This window comes from Ictidomys tridecemlineatus, chromosome 9 (assembly GCF_052094955.1).
Source record: "Ictidomys tridecemlineatus isolate mIctTri1 chromosome 9, mIctTri1.hap1, whole genome shotgun sequence".
Lineage (NCBI taxonomy): Eukaryota > Metazoa > Chordata > Mammalia > Rodentia > Sciuridae > Ictidomys > Ictidomys tridecemlineatus.
In genome coordinates this window covers 95,565,655-95,591,591 of record NC_135485.1, presented here as the reverse complement: position 1 = coordinate 95,591,591, position 25,937 = coordinate 95,565,655, and the positions used below count along the sequence as shown (strand labels likewise).

Below are 25,937 nucleotides of genomic sequence, written 5' to 3'. Positions count from 1 at the left end.
ATTATAATCTTAGAAGTTAGCAGGAGAGGAAGTTTACATAATAGCTAACCACTTCTTGTCTCTTTCCTTTACCTGTTAACCAAGGTGGGTGTTTGTTTTCAATGCAAGAATTAAAGCTCAATGATTAGTTATTAATTATATTAATTACTCCAACAATTGCAGCAACAAAAATGATCTTTAAATGAAAATTACTATCATTATATTTACTTATTTCTTGGTTCCTAAAATTGGAAGAAATGTTGAAAATCGAATGGACATTGTACATTAGTTACTGTATTTCACTTACTATGGATGATTAAAAAAAAAAAAACTCTATTCTGTTTCACTTAATGCTTCAAGTAAATTACATTTTCTGCCTCTCACATTTGAATACAAGGCTGTTATCTTAGAGTTTCCAGCACTGTAGAATAAACATTTCATGGAAGTAACACTATTTCAACCATAATGTCTCTTTCTACTCTTTTTAAAATTATTATTAAAGAGAAAGAAGAAAAAGAAGAAAAAAAAAGAAAAAGAAAACAATAATAATTATATTTGTAGCCTAGGACTATGATCCTGTGAATAATACTCTGCCCTCACTTCCAGTTAATCAGAGGATGAGTGATATCCTATTTCCTCAGAGTTTCTTCTAGTCTTAGAGAGATGAAAGAGGAATTTGTAATCAAATAAAAAATTGTATTGCAAACATTGAAACTAATTTATATAGTTAAAAACAGGGTTGTATTAAGATCTAACCAGGAACATGACACAAGATTTAATTTAAAAGGAAGGAGGGGGCGATTTCTCTTTTCTTTTTATTTTGGTAACTCAATTTACATTGTGCCATGTTTTCGGCAATTATGCTGCCAGCCTCACTGTGAACACTGATGAAGTGAGTTCGTGTCCATTAATTATGTTGATACTGGATTAAAATAGAACTGACTCCATCATGCAGGTTGTAGATAATTCAGAAGTATTGCTTATCCTCTTTTTCTTCTCTTTTTTTCCTATCTTCCAAATCACCAGTCCCTCACCAGAGAATAAAGAAGGAAGGACTTATTATTTTATACACTATAAGACATTTACTTACTCTATAGATTATGTATGCAGTGTATCCATCATATATACTATAAGAGATACTATAGTATAACCAATATTTTGTTCAAGTAAAAAGTAAAGCAGAGAATTAAACCAATCATTGAAATAACTTAGGGCCAGGGGTATCACTCAGTGAGAGAGTGCATGCTTAGCATGTACAAGGTCCTGGGTTTAATCCCCAGCACTGGAAACTACCTGCCTAAATAAGTAAATAAATAACTTACACAAAATACTTTCCCATTGGAAAAAAACTTAAAAATGAAATTAATTAGTTAAAGTTGAGTGGAACTCTATTCAATTATACTTCACTTTGCCAGGGAAATAATAAGACATTCTTTAGGTTCTAAGCAGTATTGAAATCACAAGCCTAAAGAGGATAGCAAATGAACTTACATTCCTCTTATTCTCCTTGGAACATACTCCAGATGTGCTCTTGGCCCCAGCTTTCCACCAAAACTGTTTAATCTGATAGTCTTTAATGCCTTATCTGATCCATTGCTAGCATTTTGACACAGTTGATTATACATTCTTCAACTACTCTTTTTCCTTGCTCCCAGGATGCCATCAGCTGCTGCTTTCCTTGTTTCCTTGCCCCTTCTCTGTCTCCTTTGCTTGCTGCTCATCTTCTCCCTGACCTCTGGTTGGTGGAGTGCCCCTATGGCTCAGTCTCTCAGCCCTTCTCTTCATTCCCCCAAAGACCTCAACAGTTCTCCCTTTAAGCAGACCATACAGGCTATTAACTCACAGAGTCATCTGTGGCCTAGACCTAGACCTTGATTTATGTAGATTTGCATATTCAGCTGCCTGTAAACCTTGCCATTTGGATGTATAATGGGTACTTCACTTTCAAAATCCAATGATGGAGAAATTCCTGTTCTGTAGTCATGTCTATTTCAAGAAATGGCAGGTATGTTTTCTAGTTGCTTGGGCCAGAAGCTTTGAAACCATCCTTCATCCTCCTTTTTTTTTTTTTCTTTTTCTTTTTTGGTGGTGCTGGGGGTTGAACCCAGGGCCTTGTGCATGTGAGGCACGCATTCTACCAACTGAGCTATATCCCCAGCCCCTCATCCTCCTCTTTATCTCTCTGTCCACATCTAATCCCTCTACAAATACTTTACACAACACCACCCAAACCAATTACTTCCCTCTGACTTAGCTTAAGCTACCATCATCTTTCATCTGGATTTTGACAACAGCCTCCTTACTGGCCTCCCAGTTTCTGCCTTACCTTTCCTGCCAATCATCTGCAAAGCTGCCAGTATTCCTCTTAAATCTAAATCAGTTTGTCTGCCCTCTGCTGAGAACTCTTCTAGCAGTTCACCATTTCATGTTGGTCTACAAGGCTTACGTGATCCACACTTGCCTTCTACTTGTCACCTGCTACTATTCTTTTTGCTTACTCTGCCCTAGCCAAAAGAGTTTTCTTGCTATTTCTCAAAATCTGAGGCATGTTCTTGCTCCAGGATCTTTGCACAGGCTAGTTTTAGATTACTACTCTCTCTGTAGTAATTTTTTCCTCAATTCTTCACATGGCTTACTCCTTCACCTCCTTCAGATCCTTCCAAATGTCCTTTATTGGATGTGAAGGCAATTTGGCTGCAACATCTGTCACCCCATTGATTTCCAGAGTTGATTTGGCTGACCTGGGTGGTTAGATGTATGTCCCCTTCCATCCACACTGCTCCTGTGCTTGTCTTTCTAAAGCTGTGTGCTCAAAGAGGACAACCTTCTCTGATAGAGGACAACTGTTTTTCAGTCAGGTGTATTTGAGCTGCTGCACTCCCCTCTAGAACCTCCAAAGAAGTTCTCAAGATCAAACGTCACTTAATATTAAAGTCCTCTCTGATCACCTTTGAAATTCTAACCCCTTCCCCAGCCACCAGTACTCTGTCTTTTCCTGTTTAATATGTAGTGCTTATCACTATCTGGCATCCCATATATTTTATCTGTTGATTGACTCTCTTACCCACTAGAATGTCATTCCCTAATAGTAAGAGACTTTTTCTGTTTCCTTCATTGCTGTAAACCAGGCACCTAGAATTGTCCCTGACATGTAAGTAGAGTCTAATAAATGTTTATTGAGTGAAATAATATCTACAAAAATACATATACACATATGTGGTAGCAGATGGTACCTATGCACTTTTTCCCTGTGATCCTTAAGTGAGTGTATCTTCATTCTAAATGAATCAAGGAAGCTGTTACTGGAAGGCATTTAATGGGTCCTTTGGGGTAGGGCAGGTACCAGGGATTGAACTCAAGGACACGCGACCATTGAGCCCCATCTCCAGCCTTATTTTCTATTTTATTTAGAGACAGGGTCTCACTGAGTTGCTTAGCACCTCACTTTTGCTGAGGCTGGCTTTGAACTTGTGATCTCTCTGCCTCCCTAGCTGCTGGGATTACAGGCGTGTACAACTATGCTGGCCTAGTGGGTCCTTTTATAAGGGTAAAAATTCTTTCTTTCTTTCTTTTTTTTTTTTTTTTTTTTTGGCACTACTGGGGATTGAACCCAGGGCCTCACACTTGCTAGGCAAGTTGTCTACCAGTAAGCTACATTCCCAGCTTTTTAAATTTTATTTTGAGACAGAATCTTGCCAGTTGCCAAGGTTGGCCTTGAATTTGCAGCCATCCTGCCTCAGCCTCCTGAGTAGATGGGGATTATAGGTGTGCACCTTGGCACCTAGCTAAAAATTGCTTTTTGAAAATGATAAATTATATTCTGACTTGTCTGTGTCATTAGCAATAGCTTTTCATCATACTAACTTGCTTCTACAGAGGAGAATCTTAGAAACTCATTGGGCAGGCAGATAATAATAGGCCCATTTCAAATGCATATCATAAAAGGTCTTTCAGTGGCCTGATGTGGATGAGATTTAACCAGGCCTGGAAGTTTCCAGGGGTAGGGGGAGCCTTAACTTGGTGGTATGGAAGATGATTTTGAGTGATTTACAGGCCCAGCAATAAATTCCTTTGACTTGAATAATAAGAAAGCCATTTCCTTTCCTTTTCTCTGTCAATCTCAGTTTAGGCCCTAGAGCTAAGCCTCTGTTGGAACCTTGCCCACATTTCTTCACCTTTATCAAGTCAGTGTGTGTGCCTGCCAGGCCTTTTCTCCTGCCTCTGGGGTTTGCTTTGCTGCCTACAAGGCAGCCCTGGAATGCTGGGGAATTAATATCCTGGGGATCAGCCTTGAACCAATGGCTGACAGGAATTGGTGTATAAATGCCACAGCGCTCTCACCCTTTGTGTAGACCAACTCTGAGCTGTCACACTGTCTCCTAGAGTTTCCCCAGGGGGATTGTACTTTACTTCGAGAGTGATAGCTGACTTGATCCCTCATCATTTGGTGGCTTCCCCTTTCCACCTTACTTCCCAACTCTATTCATGTTTCCATGTTTCTTTTACCTTTCAAGTAAACTACTTGCAAATGAATTTATTATTTTTTTTTTTGAGACAGTATCTCACTAAATTGCTAAGGGTCTCACTAAATTGCCCAGGCTGTCCTCAAACTTGCCATCTCCTGCCCAAGCCTCCTGAGTTGCTGGGATTACAGGGGTGTGCCACCTCACCTGGTTGCAACTGAATTCCTATCACAGGGCTTGGTTCTGGGGAAATCCAACTAAAACAGTCCATGTAATCTTTAACCACTTCTAGTGCTTGTTAATCTCCCTTTTTATCAGAGATCAGGCCTTAGGCTACAAATGTTCGGTTGGTGAGGGCAACTTGTTAGAATTTCTAAGAACATTTTTTATTCCTTATATGTATTTTTTAGTTCTTTTCTATTTATTATGATGATAGTTTTTATTTACTATTGTGATACATTAGATCCATTTATTGTTGTGTGTGTGTGTGTGTGTGTGTGTGTGTGTGTGTGTGTTCATGCATGTGTGTGCATGATGCTGGGGATTGAAGCTATCACCTCACGAGTGCTAGGCACATGCTCTACTACTGAAACACACCCCCAGAACAAATGAATCCACTTAAATTTAAAAAGGGAGTTGGCCTAAATAGGATGTTTATTGGATCATAACTCTGGTGGTAAAGGGATTTGGTGAAAATCATAGACTCAAATGGCTAACGTTGGGGGAGCACCCTCCTGGGGGAAGCTGAACTGGCTCTTTGGGATCTTCGGAGGAAATAGGGGATTTCCCCAGGTACCTTTACTAAATGGCAAGTAGTAATATCTAACAGCTGTATTATTTTATGCCCTATCCCTCATAAAGTTGGTATCTTCTCTTACAAGTTTAAATACTTGGGCATGTAAAATAAATTTGCTTCATCTGTTTTTAAATAGTTGCCTTTGAAATAGTGCATCTTCTTCCTCCCATATTCCATAGCTCTCTTCTAGAACATAATAGCAATCTCCCGTAATTTTAACAGGTAGAAATTAGTATTGCCAACCTTGTGCTATGTTGCTTTCCTATTCTTTTCTAATGATATATTTAAGTGACTCACTGCACTTGTTCGAGTTGCACTCTGAGAAAAGCTGGTTCCCTTGCTAGATACCTCATTCCCCTCACAGCATCAGCCACCGCTGTGCCTTCCTGACATCCTCCCCTGACCTTCTGATTTCCCTTGCTCTTCTCCTCCGCCTCCTGGGTTTTCCTTCTCCGTATCCCCAGAGAGCTTGACAATCTCTGCTCATTTTTTAAATGCAGCCCTTCCTCTGATTCTCTTGAGTGACCTCCTTCATCTCATGAAATGTTCTCCCTGTCCACTTCTTTAAGCCCAGTTTTTCTCCTGAGCTCTAGACTTGGGTTTCCTTAGCTGACTTCCCATGGCCTTGTCAAACTCATCATGTCTAAAATTATACTCATATCCCCTCCCCAAACCGATGTTTCTTCTGTGTTTACAGTCTCATTAACAGAAGCCAAAATCAGGATATCGTTCTTGACTTCCTTCTCCCTCACCTTCATCACTGCTGAGTAAACAGCTGCCTCAGCAACCAAAGAGTTGTCCCTCTGAAGGAACCACCCAGTCACTTACAGAAGTTATCTCCCCCCCTCTAGTCACCGCACACCTTATGCCCACAGTGATGTTTTTAATACAAAGTCTGATCATGGCCCTTTCTTATTCAAAACACTCTTCAATGAAAAGTCCAGAAGATGGGCATTAAAGCATACCTCTAGGAAATGGGGCAGGGTCATTTGCCTCCTTTTCCCTGACCTTCTATACTACTTGATTTTCCTTTAGCAATGAACATTTTATTGTTACATTTAAAATGAATAAAGATGAACATTTATCAAAGGGATCATGACACGTGTGCATACCCCATAAATATGTACAATTATTATGTACCAATTAAAGATAGAAATATTTTTTAAAAATACTATCTCTAAATAAAATACAAAAAAGGGCTGGGGATACGGCTCAGTAGTTGAGTGCCCCTGAGTTCAATCCTTGGTACCGCCCCCCCCCCAAAAAATGGTGATCCAAGGGAAAATGTGTCCAACCACAGCATCTTTTCCGTCATCTCCAGCTGCTTACAAGAAGTCACTTTATGGTCTGCCTCTGATTCTCCCTGGATCCTTTCTCCCAGTCAGTGGCCTTGCACCATATGATGCAGGCTTGTCTTGCAGGCTCTGTTTGTTCAACTCCATGCAGTTTCTCAGGCCTGTGCTCATGCTTTCCCTGCATCTGGAATGCCTTTCCAGTCGTCATCATCGGTCCCATGTTTGAACATCCTTCACAACTTGGCCTGTCACACCTCTTCTATGAAGGACTTCCTTACCCAGGGAGCATGATCATGTTTGCCTGCCACCCTGGAACTTCACCTAGGGAGAAGTCTGCTCTGCATACCTGTGATTTGTTTCCACGTTTGCCTCCTTTTCTTGTATCCATAGGTCCCTTGAAAGGATGGATTGTGCCTTTCACCAAGGACTCAAAGGAACAACCAAACCAAACCAAACTTAGGCTTATACTGCCTCTCATGGAGTCTGGTGAAGGCAGGGACAGTGCCTGACAGTTCTCTCTCTCATATTAACTGCTAAAATAGTGGATCCATAGCCCATCAACAAATGTGTGTCTCAGAATAATTTAGTAGGATAGTATCCATCTCACCGAAAAGTGTTTATCCAGACTAACTATCCGGAGTCCTCTCTTCATGTATGGTCTGAAAGGTATGTCCACCGGCACTTAGAGGACTATGGCCTTTAGTGGTTTGTTAGTAGTCATTTTAAAGTTGTTTGCCAAGTTCATTACTCAAGAGTATGTCCCCAGGGACAAGAACTTTGTCACTTAACAAGGCACAGAGACAAAGGCTTTGGGGTGGGGACTCTACCTTAGGGAAACACAGCCCTGTTTTTTCCCACTGGGCAGAGGAAATCCGGCCAGCAGAGAGGTACAGATGCCCTGAAACTCTCTCTTAACAGCTGCTGGCTGCTGGTACTCTGAGCTAGGGAGTTGTGTGTGAGTGTATGTGCGTGTGAGTGCATGGCTCATGCACAGGCATGTATGTGGGGAAGGGGTCTTAAAGCAAAGCTCAATTAATGGAGGCCATTTGTCCCATATTTGAACATCCTTCACTACTCAGCCTGTGTCCCACCTCTTGTATGAAGGACTTCCCTACTCAGGGAGGGAATGGTGAGGATGGTTTCTTCCAATCTAGCATGGTCTGGGGTTGGGGACCCCAGAACCCTCTTCTCAGAGGTCTTCATAGCCCCTATAAACTTTAGCGAGGGAGGGTAAGGGGAAGTAGGAATGAAGCAGAAAAGATGGAGGCTCTTGTACCCTCTTGCTGGGGGGCTTGATGGAAGCATAGTAGTGGTTTTGTGATCTCAAATAAGAACAAAATATTAAATATGCTGAAGTCTATACCTTTGGACCCTATTCCAAGGATACAGAGAGAAACGAGACCTAGTTCCTCCCAGGGGCAGGAATTTGCTTTCCAGTAGTGGGAGGCAAATATGCAAATATAGAAAAACAACATGGTAGGAACTTTGGATTGGGCAGAGGTGGGGAAAAATGGAGGAGAGGTATGTGGGGGAAGATGGTGGAATGACCCGGACATTATTACTCTATATACTGGTATGATTGCACAAATGGTGTGACTCTACATTATGTACAATCAGGGAAATGAAAATTTGTGCTCCATTTGTGTAAAAAATAAAATTAAATTTAAAATAAAAGAGAAAAGAAAAACAACATAATGTGGTACTTGTGACTACGGACAGGACTGCTGTGGTCCAGCAGCTATGGAAACTGAAATTCAGCTCCTTCAACATCACAGCATCCCTTTGAAGTAGACTTATCAAGACAAAACTGTATTGTAGTCACCTAACAGTGGCTGGTGATAGAGACAGTACCTGGATTCAAACCCAGGTCTGATGCCAAATGTGTCCCATTCTAGCATACATGGCATCAAAGGGAATAAATGAAACTCCAGTTGCAAAGTGCACTATGCAAATGTGGAACGACAATCACATCATTGTGTCTTCACCTAGCGCTTAGAGATAAATGGAAACCAAACTTGGTTAAGTCGCTATTGGGAAGGGTCAGGCTTCCTGTTGAACAAAGAGCATTACTTTTTACTATTGAGGATTTGGGCCACACAGTACTTTGATCTAAAAATTTTAGTAGACAAACAATGAATATTTATTGTTTTTATGAGCATTGTTTTATATAGAACAAATTTGGAGGAGTGGGAAGGAATAAATATTTGCGACAGCAAACATTTAAATGCCAGTGGTTAATTTACTTGGCTACCTTGATTTACAATGGTAACATTTGGGTGGAGAGTTGAAAAGAAGGAGCACTCTTTTGTTCTTGTTTTATTTAGAATTTCTAAAGTCTAAAAGGAATGTTTTTATTGCATGTACATAAAGTAGTGGAAAAGAAAGAAAGAAAGAAAGAAAATCCAAGGATTTAGAAGCCATTATAGAAGCTTAACCTCTGGGTGTCAAATGAACGAAGCATATTCTAGCAGATCTTTTGAATCTTTTTCTAATTTTATTTTCTTCTTAAAATGACTTCCAAGTCTAAATCTGATGTTACAAGGAAAATGGGGGGAAAGAGTGTTAAAAGGGTGAAAGAGGGACAGGAAGCCAAATCCAGGCAAGTAGACCCAGTAGTGTATCACTGAGAAAGGAGACACTGTGGAGTGTGTGTTTAGGGCAGTGGAGACAGTAGGTGGCCCACAAACTGGAGGGTTTTACTGGGATAACTCAGATAGTTCATCTAATACAGCATGGACTCTCAGTCCTCTTCCTGCATAGATCTGGCCTGGGCAGATAAGCAGTTACTAGCTTCGGAGTCTTAGGAACTTAAAATCCTAAAATCACAGTTAGAGCTAATGTGATGTTGAACACAGGTCATCCAGAGGGAAATCATCTGATGGGCTTAGGAGGTACAGGCGCTGGCTCTTAATGTTTCAAACATGCCATTTGCCTTGATCAGATGTTATTTTCAGGAAAGAAAATAGTCCTATCTCTGGGACTTCACCCATCCTAAAAATCATTCTGATATTTAAAAAATCTCCAAAGTTTCATCATCTCCCCAATGTTAAAAGAGAAGAAGAAATCCCCCTGGCTTATGTTCTGCAGGGTCTATTGTTTTATTTCAAATTTGATTTTCCCTATGTTTTATTTGTTTTACATCATTATCACAGGCAGAATGGTGTAGCTATGGCAATGCTTAGGGAATTTGTCTGCACTGCCCTGGGCAGCCGTGCTGTGGGCGGGCATCGCACACTCCAGAGCAAGGAGGAAGATGACATCAAAGAACCTGAAGACAGAGCACATTTACTTTTCTGATTCAAATTACTTTGTTTGGAAAAGAGTAAACACAATTACCTTAACAACTGAGCTGGGAGGCTTTGAGGGTTTAACACAGCATTGTTTCCCTAGCAAGAGGGTGGGGACTGCTTAGGATCAGGGAGAGGGGCCTAAAAGGCCAGGTGGTTCTATTTGTTTTCACTTTCTTTCCTTTTCAAAAGTGAATTTGGGTAGTTCCAGGGCATTTGATTAAGTTCCTTAGGAAAATTAACTTTGTTTATTTTTCTTATTTGAAATGGAATTAATGTTCATTATGTTTATAAAAAATGAGGCCCAAAAAGAAAAACAAAGTTCATCACCTCTCATGTTTGCCTCCCCATCACACTGTTCTCCTACACCGTCTGCATATCCATTTACACACACACACACACACACACACACACACACACACACACACACACCAAAAGATGGCATACCATTCGTTGTTTCATTGTTTGTCTTTTTAACTGAATCTATTCTAGAAGCCTTTGGCTCTCAGTCTAGCTCTCAGTTCTGATAGAGTGGCTTCATTCTTTTTATATGTAGTGTGTATTCCCTAGTTTATTTAACTTGTCATTTATTGATGGATCCTTTGGTAGTTTTTAATCTTTGACTATCATGAACAATGTGGCAATTAATATTCTTGAATTTGTGTGACTTTGCAGTTTTGAGAATGTGCCCGAAGGGTAAATAACAGTCACAATGCTGTGTCAGAAGGGATAAGCACTGTGGTTTTTGTTTGTTTTTGTGCTGCTGAGGCTCGAACCCAGGGCCTTGTGCATGCTAGGCAAGGCTAGTACCACTGAGTTACACCCCTAGCCCCAGTACTGTGGTTTTGATTGAAATCATATTGCCAAATTGCTTTCAGTGAAGATCATACCATTTTATACTCCCTATAGATGAGAGCATTTGCTTCCTTAAACTCTTGATAACACAATATATCAGACTTCCATCTTTGCTAATATGAAATATTGCCTTAATATACTCTTCTTAAGTAGGAATGAACATCTTTGCATAACTTCAAAGAGTCTTTTGAATGAATTGTAAGTACACTTTCCAGTTTACTGTTTGTATTTTATTTATTTAGCTTTTTTCCTCCAAAGTCGAAGGTTCATATTTTTATGTAGTCATGTATATATTTTTATCTGTTATGATTTATAGATTTTTGCATTTTATTCTAAGAGACTTTTCCCAAAATAGATTATTTTAAAAAATCTTACCATATGTTTGTCTTTGTCTATGATTTCATATTTAATGCATTTAGAATTTATTTTGGTGGAAGCTGTAAGTCAAAAACCAGTGTTAGTGATATTTCCCATATCACCACCCACTTGCCTCAATATCACTTATTGAATAACATATCTTCTCATTAGTGCCTTGAGAATTAGCATTATATATTGAGTTCCCTTGTGAATTTAGATCTATTTTTGGACATTCTACTTTATTCCATTGATTAGTTTGTTCAGTCAAACACTAGTACTACTGTTTTTTTTTGTTTGTTTGTTTGTTTTTTGTTGTTGTTTTGTTTTTTGTTTTGCAGTACTCAGGATTGAACCCAGGGGTATTCTACAGCTTAGCTACATCCCAGGCCTTTTTATTTTTTGTTTTGAGACTGGGTCTCACTAAGTTGCTTAGAGTCTCAGCTGGCTTGGAACTTGCGGTCTTTCTGTCTCAGCCTCTGAAGTCACTAGGATTACAGGTGTGTGCCACTGTGCCTGGCCCACTTTGCTTTTGAATCTGTACTTTTATTATGAATTTTTAAATGTGGCAGAACTTACTCACTTTCATTACTTTTCTTTTTCCAAATTTTCATGGAGATGCTTGCTTACTTATGGATATCGAAATCATCTACTTCTACAAAAATAGTTAGCCTTTTTGGGAAACATTAAGTTTACAGATTGCTTAGGGGGAAAAAATGACATTTTAAGATGTCAAGTCTTTCTCCGAGAAGATGGCATTTTTTGCTGTTTTTTTTTTCAATTATTCTTTTGTGTCTAGTGGCAGAATCTTTTAATACCCATCGCAGCAAAGAGAATCCTTCCTAATGAAGTACTCACAGGAGAATAGCTCCCTGGAGAGTTACTCAGACAAAGCAAGATTCTGGTCTAGCTGATGTGTATTTCTAATCTCTGAGAATCATTTTGTATGTCTTTAAATATACCCAGTCAATGATTTTAATAGCTGTGTAAACCATATATATTTCAACATTTGCAAAACTATCTTTTATGGTTTACGTCTATGGATGTAAGGGGCTAGGAAGATGATTTCCTATTCTCGTTCTCATTTTCTATTTAAATCTTAACTTTAAAATCAAATATTTTATTTTAGAATAACTTTAGATTTGCTGAAAAGTTCTGAAGATAGTACAGTTGACACTTGAACAGGGTCAAGTGATGCAGAGTCAGGGTGCCAAACCCCCAGAGCAGTTGAGAATCCATATATAAATTTTGACTCCCCTCAAACTTAACTGCTGATAGCCTGCAGTTGACTGCTAACCTTAATGGATAACATAAACAGTTGATTAACTTGTATTTTGTATGTTATATGGTGAAAAATGCATAAGAACCGCAAGAAATCTGTTTTTATCGTGATGTACAATATACTAGACAGAGGAACTGCTCACATGGAGCTGATTAGGGTCACATGATGTTTTAAGCGTGTACTTTATTGCTTGAGCTCACCACAACAGCAACAGGAGGTAGCTATGAAACCATTACAGTACTACAGTGTGCACTCCAGTTAATTTTATGTAATTATGGTTTCATACTGAATATTTACATTTGTTTCCATTTCTGTTAGCTGTGAATGGCACCAGGTATGGTCTGTGTGTGCAAAAGTGTTATGCATTTCACCTTTTTTTAAAAAAAATTTCGTTGTCAATGGACCTTTATTTATTTTTATTTTTTTTAAAGAGAGAGTGAGAGAGAGAGGGGGACAGAGAGAGAGAGAGAGAGAATTTTAACATTTATTTATTTTTTTCTTAGTTCTTGGCGGACACAACATCTTTGTTGGTATGTGGTGCTGCTGAGGATCGAACCCGGGCCGCACGCATGCTAGGCGAGCGCGCTACCGCTTGAGCCACATCCCCAGCCCCCCTTTATTTTTTTTTTAACAGAGAGGGAGAGAATTTTTTAATATTTATTTTTCAGTTTTCGGTGTACACAACATCTTTTTGTGTGGTGCTGAGGATCGAACCCGGGCCGCACACGTGCCAGGCGAGCACGCTACTGCTTGAGCCACATCCCCAGCCCAATGGACCTTTATTTTATATATTTGTACCTGGTGCTGAGAATCGAACCCAGTCCTTCACACATGCTAGGTAAGCACTCTACCCCAAGTCACAACCCCAGCCCCTGAATTTCACTTTTTTTTTTTTTTTTAAAGAGAGAGTGAGAGAGGAGAGAGAGAGAGAGAGAGAGAGAGAATTTTCAATATTTATTTTTTAATTCTCGGCGGACACAACATCTTTGTTTGTATGTGCTGCTGAGGATTGAACCCGGGCCGCACGCATGCCAGGCGAGCGCACTACCGCTTGAGCCACATCCCCAGCCCCCTGCATTTCACTTTTTAATAACAGATTCGTGTATATTTTATGGTAGTAGATGATAAAATTGGTAGAATCTACATATATTACATCCTCTCGATTTTTTCAATATTTCCAGGCTATAAATTTTGTCTTCAATAAAAAAACATAAAAAAAAATTAGCGTGTAATAGGACTCTCCAGTTCATTATGTGTTATTCTAGGGTCAACAGTATAATGTTCTCTGCACCCAGTCCCACCCTACTGTGAATATTCTACATAATTATGATCTATCTGTCAAAACATTATTTACATTGGAATGTTATTATCAGCTAAACCCCAGACTTTATTGGGGTCTCATCAGTTTGTCTCTCCCTGTCATTGGTTTGGTTCCTAGATCTAGTGGGAATCCCACATTGCTTTAGGGTAGGGTTCTCTTTGATAAGCTCACGAGGGAGGCAACACTAGCCTCTCTCTTTTCAGTTTCTGGGTATAACAGTACGTGTTCTTGTCTGTGTGGCTGGAGGGAACCCCTAACACCCACAGAACAGACCATTGGATCACATGATGCAGCGTTCTGCCCTGTGCGCCTTCCTGTGTTTGTACCATTCCATTCATTTAACTTAAATGTGTGTGTATGAATATCTTTGTGAATATGACTGGTGAACACATTTTATGCCTTTGTAATTCCGTCTTTCAAATGCTGTTGAGAAGGTTGTCATGAGAATTTTTTTCTTCAAGTTTCTTTGTTGTTGTAGATGGACAGAATGCCTGTATTTTATTTGTTTATTTGTATGTAGTGTTAAGGATCAGTCCCAGTGCCTCACCCATGCTAGACAAGCGCTCTGCCACTGAGCTACAGCCCCAGCCCTTGTCATGAGAATTTTGATGAAACCATTGCCAAATCGATGTTAAACTGATCCTTGTTAAATGAATAAATTGGTTCTTTTCATACTGTCCACATTTGCCTTATCTACAAAATTAAGCAGTATAGTTTTGTTCACTGGTTAAAAGCACAAGGTTTGCCAGGTGTGGTGGTGCATGCATGTAATCCCAGTGGCTCAGGAGGCTGAGACAGGAGGATTGTAAGTTCAAAGCCAGCCTCAGCAATGACTAGTCACTAAGCAACTAAGTGATCCCTTTCCCTAAATAAAATACAAAAAAGGGCTGGGGATATGGCTCAGGGGCTGAGTGTCCCTGAGTTCAATCCCAGGTACAAACAAAACAAAACAAAACAAAAAAAAACCCAGGGTTTTTAAAAATCTGGGTTTGAATCCTAGCTCAGATATCAGCCGTACAAATCTGGGGTAAATAATGAATGTCTCTGAGCTTCTGTTTCCTCCTCTGTAGAATGGAGTAATATTAGACACTTCCAGAGATGATTTATTCAGAGACATTAGTACAGTAGAAATTTCTGATAAAGGTAGTTTTTATACCCTGTCCATCCCCATCATTTCACTTCTCAGATAAGCTTTATATCAGGGCCACATCTTGGAAATGAGCAACATAATTTTTGAGCAGTGAAAGAACAGGTCTAGGATGAAGTTTGGGTATTATGGGTTCTGGTCAAGCATGGAAACACAAACTACTCTGCTTCTCTTCTTTCCACGCATTGCTATTTTATTCTGTATATACAGTTTTCCCAGATATGCTGGAGGGAAGGACAGAATTTGCTCGGTTTACACATGGAGGGTGGAAGAATGTGGATCAGGAAGAATCACTTCCCTTCTCTCAGGTGGCTCTGTGTGTGGCTGCGGTGCTTGAGTGTCTGCCCAGGTGGGTCTTGCCAAGAGGCCGGGTGGCCTAGACTGGATAGAGTTCACAGGCCTGATTCTCAGTGAATCTTCTGCTGTCTGGGGCTGGGGGGGCCCTTAGAGAGCTTCCGCTAAGGGGAACTCTGGTCCTTCTGGATGCCACTTCCAGGCTCTGCTGCCAATGGGGAATTTTCTAGTTCACCTGGGGGCATTTAGAAAAGGCAGTGGGAGGAGTGGCCAGGGGTGAGTTCTTTGGTCTGTTCTATAGACCATCCTGATCTAGAGTGTGAGATTCTAGCTCAGGGTGCTTCTGGGAGATATATTGTAATTAACATTTTTCAGTCAATACCATTATCTCTGCAAAACTTGACATGTTTTGCAATATGGAAATAAGTGTTGCTGGCTTTACATATAAAGACCTTCTATCTCAGCTAATGTATTTCTTTACCTGGGGCTGATGCTAATGACTTCTTTTTATAATCTTATTTTTTTCTTTCATGGCTATAAAATTCTACACTATGTGTATATCTATATACAGATACATAGATATTTTTTAAATCCGTAGTACTAGTTCAGGTTCTGAGTAGAAAAATTCTGAATGAGAAAAATAGAACCTCAAGTTCCAAAGTTGCTCTCGTTTCTAATGATGGTGTCTTTAATAGTGTGTGGAAACACCTCTTAGGAATACACAGCCTCCCTCAGGCCTATTCAGCAACAAAATAATCCCAGGAACAATAATAAGTAATCTACTTGCCTACCACCTTCTTGCAGATATACATACTCTTCTATTTCAGGGTCAGGAACATGAAAATAGAAAGGTTGATTTTCAGAATATCGTGTCCTTGTAGAATAGAGGGACATTTTTTTTCTTTGTTAAGTATTTAATATGGGATGCTGTTTTACATTTTTTACCACTTCTCTACAAAGTTGGTATATAGTTTTTCACATATTTTAATATGAATACAAATTGTCATTACATTATTATGGAAAAGAAAGACATCTAATACATACATTTCTTGCACTGCTTTCTTTTTCTTCTTCCAGGGAAACCAGTTCGGCTATTAAGGGAGCCTCTCAACACAAGATAAGGCGAGGTTTCAGAGAGAATAGCTGTTTACCATCAAAGCAAACTGGTTCCACGCAGACATGGTATATTATACACAAAGACGAAGGTAAATGCTCCATGGTTTTCATGAGTAATTTACTGTGCTTATGTAAAGGCACTGGAGCCTCTAGAATTCTTACTGATCCTATTACTTGCTTTTCTTTTGTTAAAAAAAAATAGCCAACTAAGCAAATGTAATTAAAAAGTCAGTTGTCTGAACCCCACTGCACCCCCCATCATAGCTTGATGCTTCTCTGTTGTGTAAACACCTGCATATAGAGAGGAATGATTTATTCCTCCTGATAAATGCCAATTTGATAATGCCACATAATAAAAATTTACTAGCTTTTCATTTATCAAAGAGCTTTTCTCTCTGCTCATTTTTTAAAAGCAAGAATTTTACTTGGAGTTATATATTTCTCAAGTTAATTTATATTTTATAAATATGTGAAATTATTAATTCATTCTATCTGTAGCATGTGTGGACCCTGAAGCTTATGGCAGTGCTGTTATCTGTTGTAAGGATGCAAACATGCTCTTTGATGTGTTATTCTTGGGGACTTGGGAGGATAAAGATGGAATACTCATTTGGCCCAGCTCTCCAGATGGGTTGAAAATACAGCAATGGTTTGTGTGCATTTCCATATACAATTCTACTCTGTACTATATGATAGATAACAGGAAACTTCAGGGAGTAGCAGACCCCTCAACCCTCTGCACTCTAGGCCCTCTGGGATGAGAAAGGGTTATCCCAGGCCACAAAATGTCCCTTCTGGCATATGCTTGCCTCTGTACACCATCCCCAAATTCACTGTTTGTCATGGGGTGCACAGCCTAGGAAAAATGCCCAAGTGAATAAAAATAACAATTATAATGCAGTGCCAACATATGCTAGGTCCTGTACTAAGTGTTTTATTTACATTAACTTCCTTAATACTCATAACAATCCTGTTATAAGTATTTAGTATGCCAGACTTGCAGAGGAGTAAACTGCCCCATAAAGTGTTTACCCATCTCTCTCTCTTATTCTCTGACCCCAACCCTATGTTGTTTTAGTGGATTCAGATTATTTTTTGGCATTGAGATTCATTTTTGGTTTTGTCCTTGTATTAGTCAGTTTTCTGTTACTATTACAAATACCTGAAAAATAATCAACTAATAAAGAGAAAAGGTTTATTTTGGGTCACACTTCTGAGGGTTCCAGTCTATGATCTGTTGGCCTTATTGTTTTGGGCCTGTGTTGAGGCAGCATACTCTGGTGGGAGCATGTGGTGGAACAAAACTTGGGTAAAAGTTTTCACCTCATGAGCAGGAAGGAAAGAAGACTGGGGTCCCACAGTCCCCTTCAAGGTCATGCCTCCTATAACCTAAGGACCTCCCAGAAGGTTCTTCCTCCAGTGGTTCTGCAACTTTCCAAAGCAACACTTTGGGAGAATCAAGCCTTTAACACATGGGCTTTTGGGAGACATTCAACATTCAAATTATAGAGTTCCCTTGGGCTTTATTCTTTGTTTTAGTCATTCATTCATTTAGACAACAGATATGTTTTCAGAGGTACTATGTGCCAAGCACTGTGGTAGGTGCTGAAGATATATAGTCATGCATCAAACAGACATAATGGCCCCACAATGCTTGTGGTCTATTGGGAAAGGCAGACATTACATGGATCATTACAGTAGACTGCATAGGTGGGTGAGGAAATACTGGGTGCTGGGAGAAAGTAAAGCAGGGAGATCTAATCTGGTTTAGGGGTCAAACTCACTTCCCAGAAGGAGGGTGGAAGTTAATCAAGTGAAGAGAAAAGAAAATTGCTTGAGACAGAGGGAAACTCAAGGGGGAGATAGGTGAGAGGTCTGTGAGATAAGAGAACTGAAAGCTAAGGTTAAACCTGAAGTGTGGAGCTGGAGGGAAAAGGGGGAAAGAGACACTGGAGAGGCAGCCTGGGGTAGGGGAGAGGCCCAGGATACCTCTGAAAGTTGTACCTTAAATTTAAAGGGAAGCTTTAAAGGGGGACTTGGGGAAGTATTGCCGTCTATCTCACATCTTCCAAAAGACTCTCTTGCCCTGTGGAGAATGTCCTGAAGGGGAAGCAAATGGTTGGAAAGACTAGTTATTTGGCTCTTGCAGTTATCCCCCAACTTCTGGAAATACTTCTTCTGCTACCCCAGGTGTGGGCACGCTAACAAGTTGTCTCCTCAATCAGACGCTCGACATGGTTCAAAGTGCTGCATTCCACCACAGACATGAGAAGAAGAACATGTGGGATTTGTATGGCCAGTCAGACCAATCTAACGTTCCAGTAGCCATTGTGCACAGTTGAGGAGTACTAGGGAGAAATGGAGCTCAGAGTCAAGGCCTTTGGATGCTTGATCCTTTGTTGTTGTCACATTTAATAGACATTTTGAGTGCCAAAACCTGTTGGTGCTCAAGTTTTTATCCTAGTAATAGTAGATGATGATGATAGATACCATTTCTTGAGTACCCAGTATGCACTGTTCTAGGCTCTTCTATTCTTCACCGCTGCCCTCTAAAGTTGGTTGTTGTTCTTTTGTGCGTGTGTATGTGCAAGTGTGTGTGCGTGCATGTGTGTGCGCATGTGCATGGTGCTGAGGATCAAACCCTGGTCCTCAACCACTGGCTATACCTCAAACAAGTTAATAATTACTTTTCCTTCCTTGCTAGTTCAGGAAGCTGAGGCAGAGAGAGCTTAGATTACTTAGATCACCAACATGGGCCAGGATGGGCAGAGAAGGGCTCATGGGGGAGATGGGATCTACTATGGGTCCTGGGACTCTGGTCAGGACCCTGGCTACATTTAAAAAAATAATACTGTTTTATAATATTTTTCCCCTTTGGTACCAGGGATTGAAAACAGGGGTGCTTAACCACTGAGCAACCTCCTCAGTCTTTTTTATTTTTTATTTTTATTTTTAAAGAGAGAGTGAGAGAGGAGAGAGAGAGAGAGAGAGAGAGAGAATTTTAATATTTATTTTTTAGTTATCGGCGGACACAACATCTTTGTATGTGGTGCTGAGGATCGAACCCGGGCCGCATGCATGCCAGGCGAGCGTGCTACCACTTGAGCCACATCCCCAGCCCACTCAGTCTTTTTTATATTTTATTTTAGAGACAGGGTCTCACTGAGTTGCTAAGTTGCTGAGGCTGGCTTTGAACTTGAGCATGTGGGAAGCTTCCTTTCTGGAGCTCCAAAACCATCTTTTCCAAAGAGGGGAGGAGAAGGGAATTAAGGAAACCAATAACTCAAACGATTAATATTAGTAAAAATAACAAACAAATTACTATGTGTATATATATATATAATTAATACATTAAATTTAAAACTGTTCCTTGGACATAATAGACACTACATAATTATTAGCTATTATTTTTTGTTATTTTTTTATTTACTCTTCTGTGATAAATGTGAGATAAGAGATCCAAATCTTCTGATCCTTTTATTGGTTTCAGTTCACTATTGCTTCATGTAGAATCTCCTCATTCTGAGACTGTCCAGAATATTATTTTATTTTTACTTTTGTTCTATTGTTTTTCTTGCAATTTAGCCCCTGAATGCAAGTCATCTACTGCAACAGGTGTGACCCATTGAAATGGTCTTCCTTCAAATATTGAAGAAAAATCCTGATGTGTTGGACTTATTGACATGAGATGTTCACTTTTCAATTGATATTCATTACTTGTAGTTTCCATATTTATGAATTCACCAACTTGCTAAAACTTACTAGTAACTCCAATCCATATTTGTACACTTTCGCACTTATTCGCTCATTTTTAGTCCTGTCCCAAAGAATGAAAAATTCAGGTTGCCCTGCCGCAGTCTGGCTGGGCACAAATCACCGAGCTGCCACAAAGCACTTGTATCTACAAACAGGAAACTTTATTGCCTGAACTCCAACAGCATTCCACACACACTCTCCGGGAACTCTCCCGAACCACCCATGCGGCTTCTCCAGGAACACACCACACACCAACCGGAAACCCCTCCACCGGAACCTCACCAACTAACGGGAACTCTTCAGGAATCCCCGCGAGAGCTCAACCGGAACTCAACGGGAACTCCTCGAGAACTCAAAAGTCATCATCTTAACCACTGGCGTCACCTCTCAACCACTACTTCTGGCAAAAATGCCATGCGTCATCCCGACTCGGCTGTGGCCCTCAACATCGCCCAGTGTACAAGTTTCCCAGCCAATGTTGAACAAGGGAAGCTCCACCTTCTCATTTCAGTTCTTTGATTTTTGCTGGGCATGGAGCACACCAGTAATCCCAGCAATCTGGGATTGCAAGTTTGAGGTCAGCCTTGGCAATTTAGCAAAATCCTGTCTCAAGAGACAAAATAAAAAGGGCTAAGGATGTGGCTCAGTGATAAAGTGTCCCCCTGGGTTCAATCCCCAGTACCAAAAAAAAGGTGTTGCACACTTTTCCCTTTGGCAATCAATTTAGTGCCACTTTCTTCTTCTCCTTCTTCTTCTCCTCTTTCTTCTTCTTCTGGTGATTTCACTGCTTGCACTGCTTATAGTGCCCCAAGCATAGTACTGAAGGGATATCCTGTGTTCCTAAGCACAAGAAGACCATACAGATAAATATGTATGTTAGATAAGTTTCATTCAGGTGTGAGTTTAGTGCTGTTGTCCATGAATTCTGTGACCATGAATCAATAATCTATATTAAAAAAGTGTCTTTAAACAGAAGTACAATGTTCTTGTTTGCATCTGGAATGTCCCCCAAAGGCTTATGTACTTGAAGTCTTGGTCCCAATGTAGCAATGTCCAAAAGTGGGTCTTTTGGAAAATGATTGGATCATGAGGACTCTAACCTCATCAGTGGATTAATCCACTTGATGAATTAATTTGAATGGTTTATTGGGAGAGGATGAAAACTATAGGTAGCCGGAGCATGGTTGGAGGAAATAGATCACTGAGCATGCCCTTGGGACTATATCTTGTCCCTGACTCCTTCTACTCTCCCTCTGCTTTCTGACTGCCATGAGCTGAGGAGCTTTTCTCTGCTACGACTTTCTGCCATGATGTCCTGCCACACCTCAAGCCCAAAGTAATGAAGCCAGAGTAAATCTTTCCTTCTCTAAGTTGTTTGTGTCAGGTATTTTGGTCACAGCAAACACACACACGTATAAAACAAGCTTGTATATTGATGTGACTAGAGGCTTGAAGGAACCAGACTTGATATTTCCCTGAAGAACAAATGCTTAGTGCTTGCTGACTCAGTGTTTACAGTAACTTTGCAGAACATAACTTCTGCAATCACGAAGAATCAAGTGCACTTTCCTCAGGAATAGTCAAGAGTTATTTATTTATTTGTAATTTTTAAACATGACTGTATCCATACCATCTCCCACTGCCCCAAAATGGAGTCCTCTGTATCTTGAGTGTGAAACAAGAGGCATTCCAATTCCCATAACATCCTTTCTTGGTGTCTTCTTCTTGAGCTTGTTAGACTGTTATTTAAAAGTCTAGGAGAGAAATTTTGTTTGTTTTGAGATGGGGTTTTCTTATGTTGCCCAGGCTGGCCTTGAACTCCTGGGCTCAAGTGAACCTCTTGACAACTCTTGAGAAGCTGGGACTATAGGTGTGGACCACCACACTTGGCTCGAGATTTTTATTCTTTTAATTTTACATTAAATGTTGTATGTTAAATTTCATCACCATAAATCACTGGTTTGTATTAAGAAGTACTGAATTACAATTTTAGGAAAAGAAAATTGCACCCTGATTAATGATTTCTGGGTGACTTAGGAAAACATTTTCTTAATGACAAAATTTTTTCCCCATTAAGTTCCTCCATGTTCTAAACACTACGTTAAGTACAATATAGACATTATTTTATTGTATCCTTACAACCTCATTCCAAGGTAAATTTTATTATCTTCACAAATGACTATCTGAAGATCAGGGAGCTAGATTTGAATCCATATAATTTGACCTTAAAGTCCAGGTCATTCTACTACAGCATATGCAGCAGGAACCAATCATTCACGTTAACTGTTCTACCTTTTGTGAACTGTACAAAGCCCATTAGGAGAATACGGATGCAGTTTATTCATCTGAACTGGATGTATCACAACAGTACCTTGACTCAAAGAAAGGCAAACAATTCAAAGAGCATGAGATAGTTTGCAAATTTGACCCGTGGTTTGTTTCTTTAACCAAAAAAGAGAGATGTACAGGAAGAAAAAAGAAAGACATGTACCAGACCATTTATTCTTAGAATATTTTAATTAATGATAAATGCAAATATTTATAACTATATTTCATAACCTGAAGAAAGCACATAGTTCTAGAAATGGCGCCTTTAGTTTCAGCATACATTGACAGTGAAACAGCAGCTGCTCTGTCACACACATAAAACAGATCTTCCTGCCGAAACTCTCAGGGTAATGGTAATTAAATAGATTTTTGGTTACTCCTGTCCTATATCCTGCACTAAGTTGATTAACCTGTTTAATGAGTATATGAGAATGACCAAGGCTGACCTCACATCAAAGAGCCCCGTTGTTGCTGTGTGCTGACCTGAATTTTAATTGTGTACTTGGTTCTTTAATTGCACCCACGATGTGCTAGAGAATGAAGCAGGTTTTTAAAGTGGCAGTGGGTTTCTTTTCCCAGATGTGTTCAGTTACTTGAAATGTGCAGTGTTAGATGTTGATTTGCAAATCCAGGCTCTGAACACTCTGAACAACAGTTTAACAGTTGTCTTCAATACAGCTGGTGATGGTGATCCCTTTAATTTATATGGTAAAACTTATCTTTATGTATTATTAAACATCACAAAGGAGTTTGAGAGGGAAAAAAATCCGTAAATAAATCAACAGTGAATACATTAGGATCCAAATAGTCTTTGGGATTCCCTTAAGGCCTACAAGCTTGGTCTTCAGCTTCCCTGAGAACCATTTCAGGCAGATGTGGCCTCTTTATTGAGTGCTGTCACCAAGGGCCAACTATTACTTCAAGCTACAAGTATCAGATAGTAGAAAAAAGGAAGCTAGTTCTTAAGTGATAATATTGATTTTAAAAAAAAAAACCTAAAGCTCAATAGCATTGACAGCAGTCTTCTCTCCAATTCCTCTTTAATTTATTTTTGTAAGCAACTTGAAGAGGGTCTTTCAGCTGTCTACTTGCAAAAGGATGAACATTTTGAACTCATTTTTCATTGTGGCACTTAAAAAAAATTGAAGGTCATATACTTCTGCTACTTAAGCCTAAGAAAATAAGTGCTCTAACTTTTTTTTTTTTCTTTTTTGCGACAGTTTTTTTTTTTTTTTTTGGTTATCTCTCTCTCTGTTCATATTTTTTTGGTTCTCTCTCTCTGTTCATAAGGTTTAAAAAAAGAAATTATAGCTACTTTAAGTGCCATATGCTTTTCTGCGATCATCTGGGGGCAAGATAGGTCCTCTGAGGGCAGGAAGGGACTCAAATGACTGGTCATCTCAATATCTGTGACAGCATTGTCCCCTGCTATTAGATGGCTCCTCCTCCAGGACAGATAGAGGGAGCTGAATTGTGGGAATGACAAAGGGGGCTCCTGTGGGATCAGAGGGGGATGTCAGGGTAGGTATGTCTCTGATTTGCATTCTCCCAGCTGTCTTAGATTCTGGAAGTTGTTATCTTTTACTACTTTCCCTACTACTTGTCTTGTTAATGTGGTTTCTTGTCCTAACACTAATCGGTACTCTGATTTTGGAAATTCATTTAATTTCTTTGGGCCTCAACATCTATATCTGTAAAAATGAGGGTTTGGACATTATCTCCAAAGCTTGTTCTAGTAAATGAGTGGTCTGCTGATTTGTGGAAGTTTTGTCAGAGTATTTGACTAAGAAGATTGTTCAACTAGTTCCTAAAATGCCCCCCCCCTTTTTTAAAGATATCTTTTGATGTTATTTCCTGATCCTCCACAAGCATTAAAAAATAAGTTCATTCTATTGAGTATGGATGATTTAATGGATAGACAAAGTAGTGGGACTCAAGATAGTGCTAAAATGGTGTTGGATTTCTCTCCCCCTCCTAGAGTTGTGATTAATTTTCTATAGAAAAATCGTCTGCATGTTGGTACATTATCACAGCCAGAAACAGGCCATGTTAGGAAGGTCAGTAAAGGTGGGGGCAGTTTTTACATTTGCACTGTGTCACTGGCAAAATCCCATTAGTGGTAATTCCATCTCCACATAGAAAGCACTATATTATTTTATTGTTCAGGGAAGATTGCTAGCGCATCAGCTGGACCTCTCCTGCACACAATCAGTCAGCAGGAGGCTAAGGAATTTTTGTTCCTTGGTGTGTCTGGCCAGCACTAATCCCACGTCTAAGTGGCTAGCATTATGTTTCTTCCCCGTGTTGACTGGAGTACCCTGCCGTGGGGCCTTCTGCAGATGTTGACAATGACAGCAGAGGCTCAGAAGCACATTTCTGGGAAGGCAATGTCTGAATCCACTTCATTAGGGTGGGAAGCTGTTCTGAGGTAGCTGGTGGTGGCAGAGGGGGTCATAGGGGGGTGTGGAAGATAAAGGGGATGGGGGAGAGGAGATCATGGATCACTGAGACCAGTGAGATACTGGTTCCTCTTTGGAAGCAGTTGTCCCAGAAATTACCTGCTCACGAGCACTCTTTCTTTTGCTTGGTTTTTGCATTTTTTTCAGGTACCTATGTCTGAACGCTCCTGATTCGTATTTTAGTCTCAACCTAACAAAGGAGGGGGAGCAGCATCAGAATGCGGATGTGTTGTTATTGTTTGAATATGAAGTGTCTCTCAAAAGCTCCCATGTTGAAGGCCTAGACCTTGATGCAGCAATGTTCAGGGGTAGGGATTTGGGGAAGTTTTTGGATCAAGGGGCTCTGATCACACCAATGGGTCAATCACTGAGGGATTCATATTTGACGGCATTGTTGGGAGGTGGTAGAAACTGTAGATGATGGGACCTAGTTGGAGGAAAAAGGTCACTGGGATGTGCCTGGAAGAATATATCTTGTTCCCAGCCCCTTCTTCCTCTTTCTTTGCTTCCTGGCTGCCATGAAGTGATCGGCTTTTCTCTGGCTTTTCTCTTCCATGCCCTTTCGCTATGATGTTTTGACTTGCCTCAGGCCCCAAAACAATGGAGCCTGCAACCACGAACTGAAACTTCTGAAACCATGAGCCAAAAATAACTCTTTCTCCTTTACGTTGTTTTTCTCAGGTATTTGTCACAGTGATGGAAAGCTGTGTAACATAACATTGATCCACGTGTTTCCTCATGCCTTGTGCAGAGAGGTGCCCATTCTGCCCAGGGCCACCACCCCTAACCCCATCCTCCTTAAGAGGTTTCAGTAAAATCCAAGGGACTCATAGTAAAGAAGTGGAGGGAAAGTTTCTGATTGAAATCCTGAAAGCTGGCAGAGGATAATTATGTCTAGGCCTGAGCCATAAGGAAGGTAGAGAGAACGTGTGACTTACGTCAGGAGGAATGTGGGCAGATGCACCATCATACTCCACAAAACACTGGTTCCAGAATCAACTCAGATTTCACACAGCTGCACTTCTTATTACACTTAATTGTAGGTTGAAGGGACAAATAAATATTTGACCAGAACTGTGGTTATTATTTTCTCCTATTTGGGAAAGATGGCTTAGGTGTGTCTTGAGTTGTGAGGCCTCTCAGGCAAGACACTTGAAAATTGGCTCCTCAACCCTGAAGGGTTCAGCCTTGGTTACAGCACTGAC

At 40.1% G+C, this 25,937-nt stretch overlaps 1 protein-coding gene across 4 annotated transcripts in view; it reads left to right on the top strand.

Annotated features, from left to right (window-relative positions):
* LOC120892546 (uncharacterized) overlaps positions 1-25,937 on the top strand; it is a 58,677-nt gene that overhangs the window by 14,327 nt on the left and 18,413 nt on the right. For 3 of the 4 annotated variants that reach the window (XR_013426032.1, XR_005737258.2, XM_078021828.1), the window contains exon 3: positions 16,151-16,278. Coding sequence is in view for 2 of the 4 variants with exons in the window: in XM_078021828.1 (XP_077877954.1) it covers positions 16,151-16,194 (44 nt within the window). In the remaining 2 variants the exon portion in view is untranslated. Of the gene's footprint in view, positions 1-16,150; positions 16,279-19,774; positions 24,166-25,937 lie in introns of those variants that run through there. The other variant, XM_078021829.1, reaches the window with a different exon arrangement.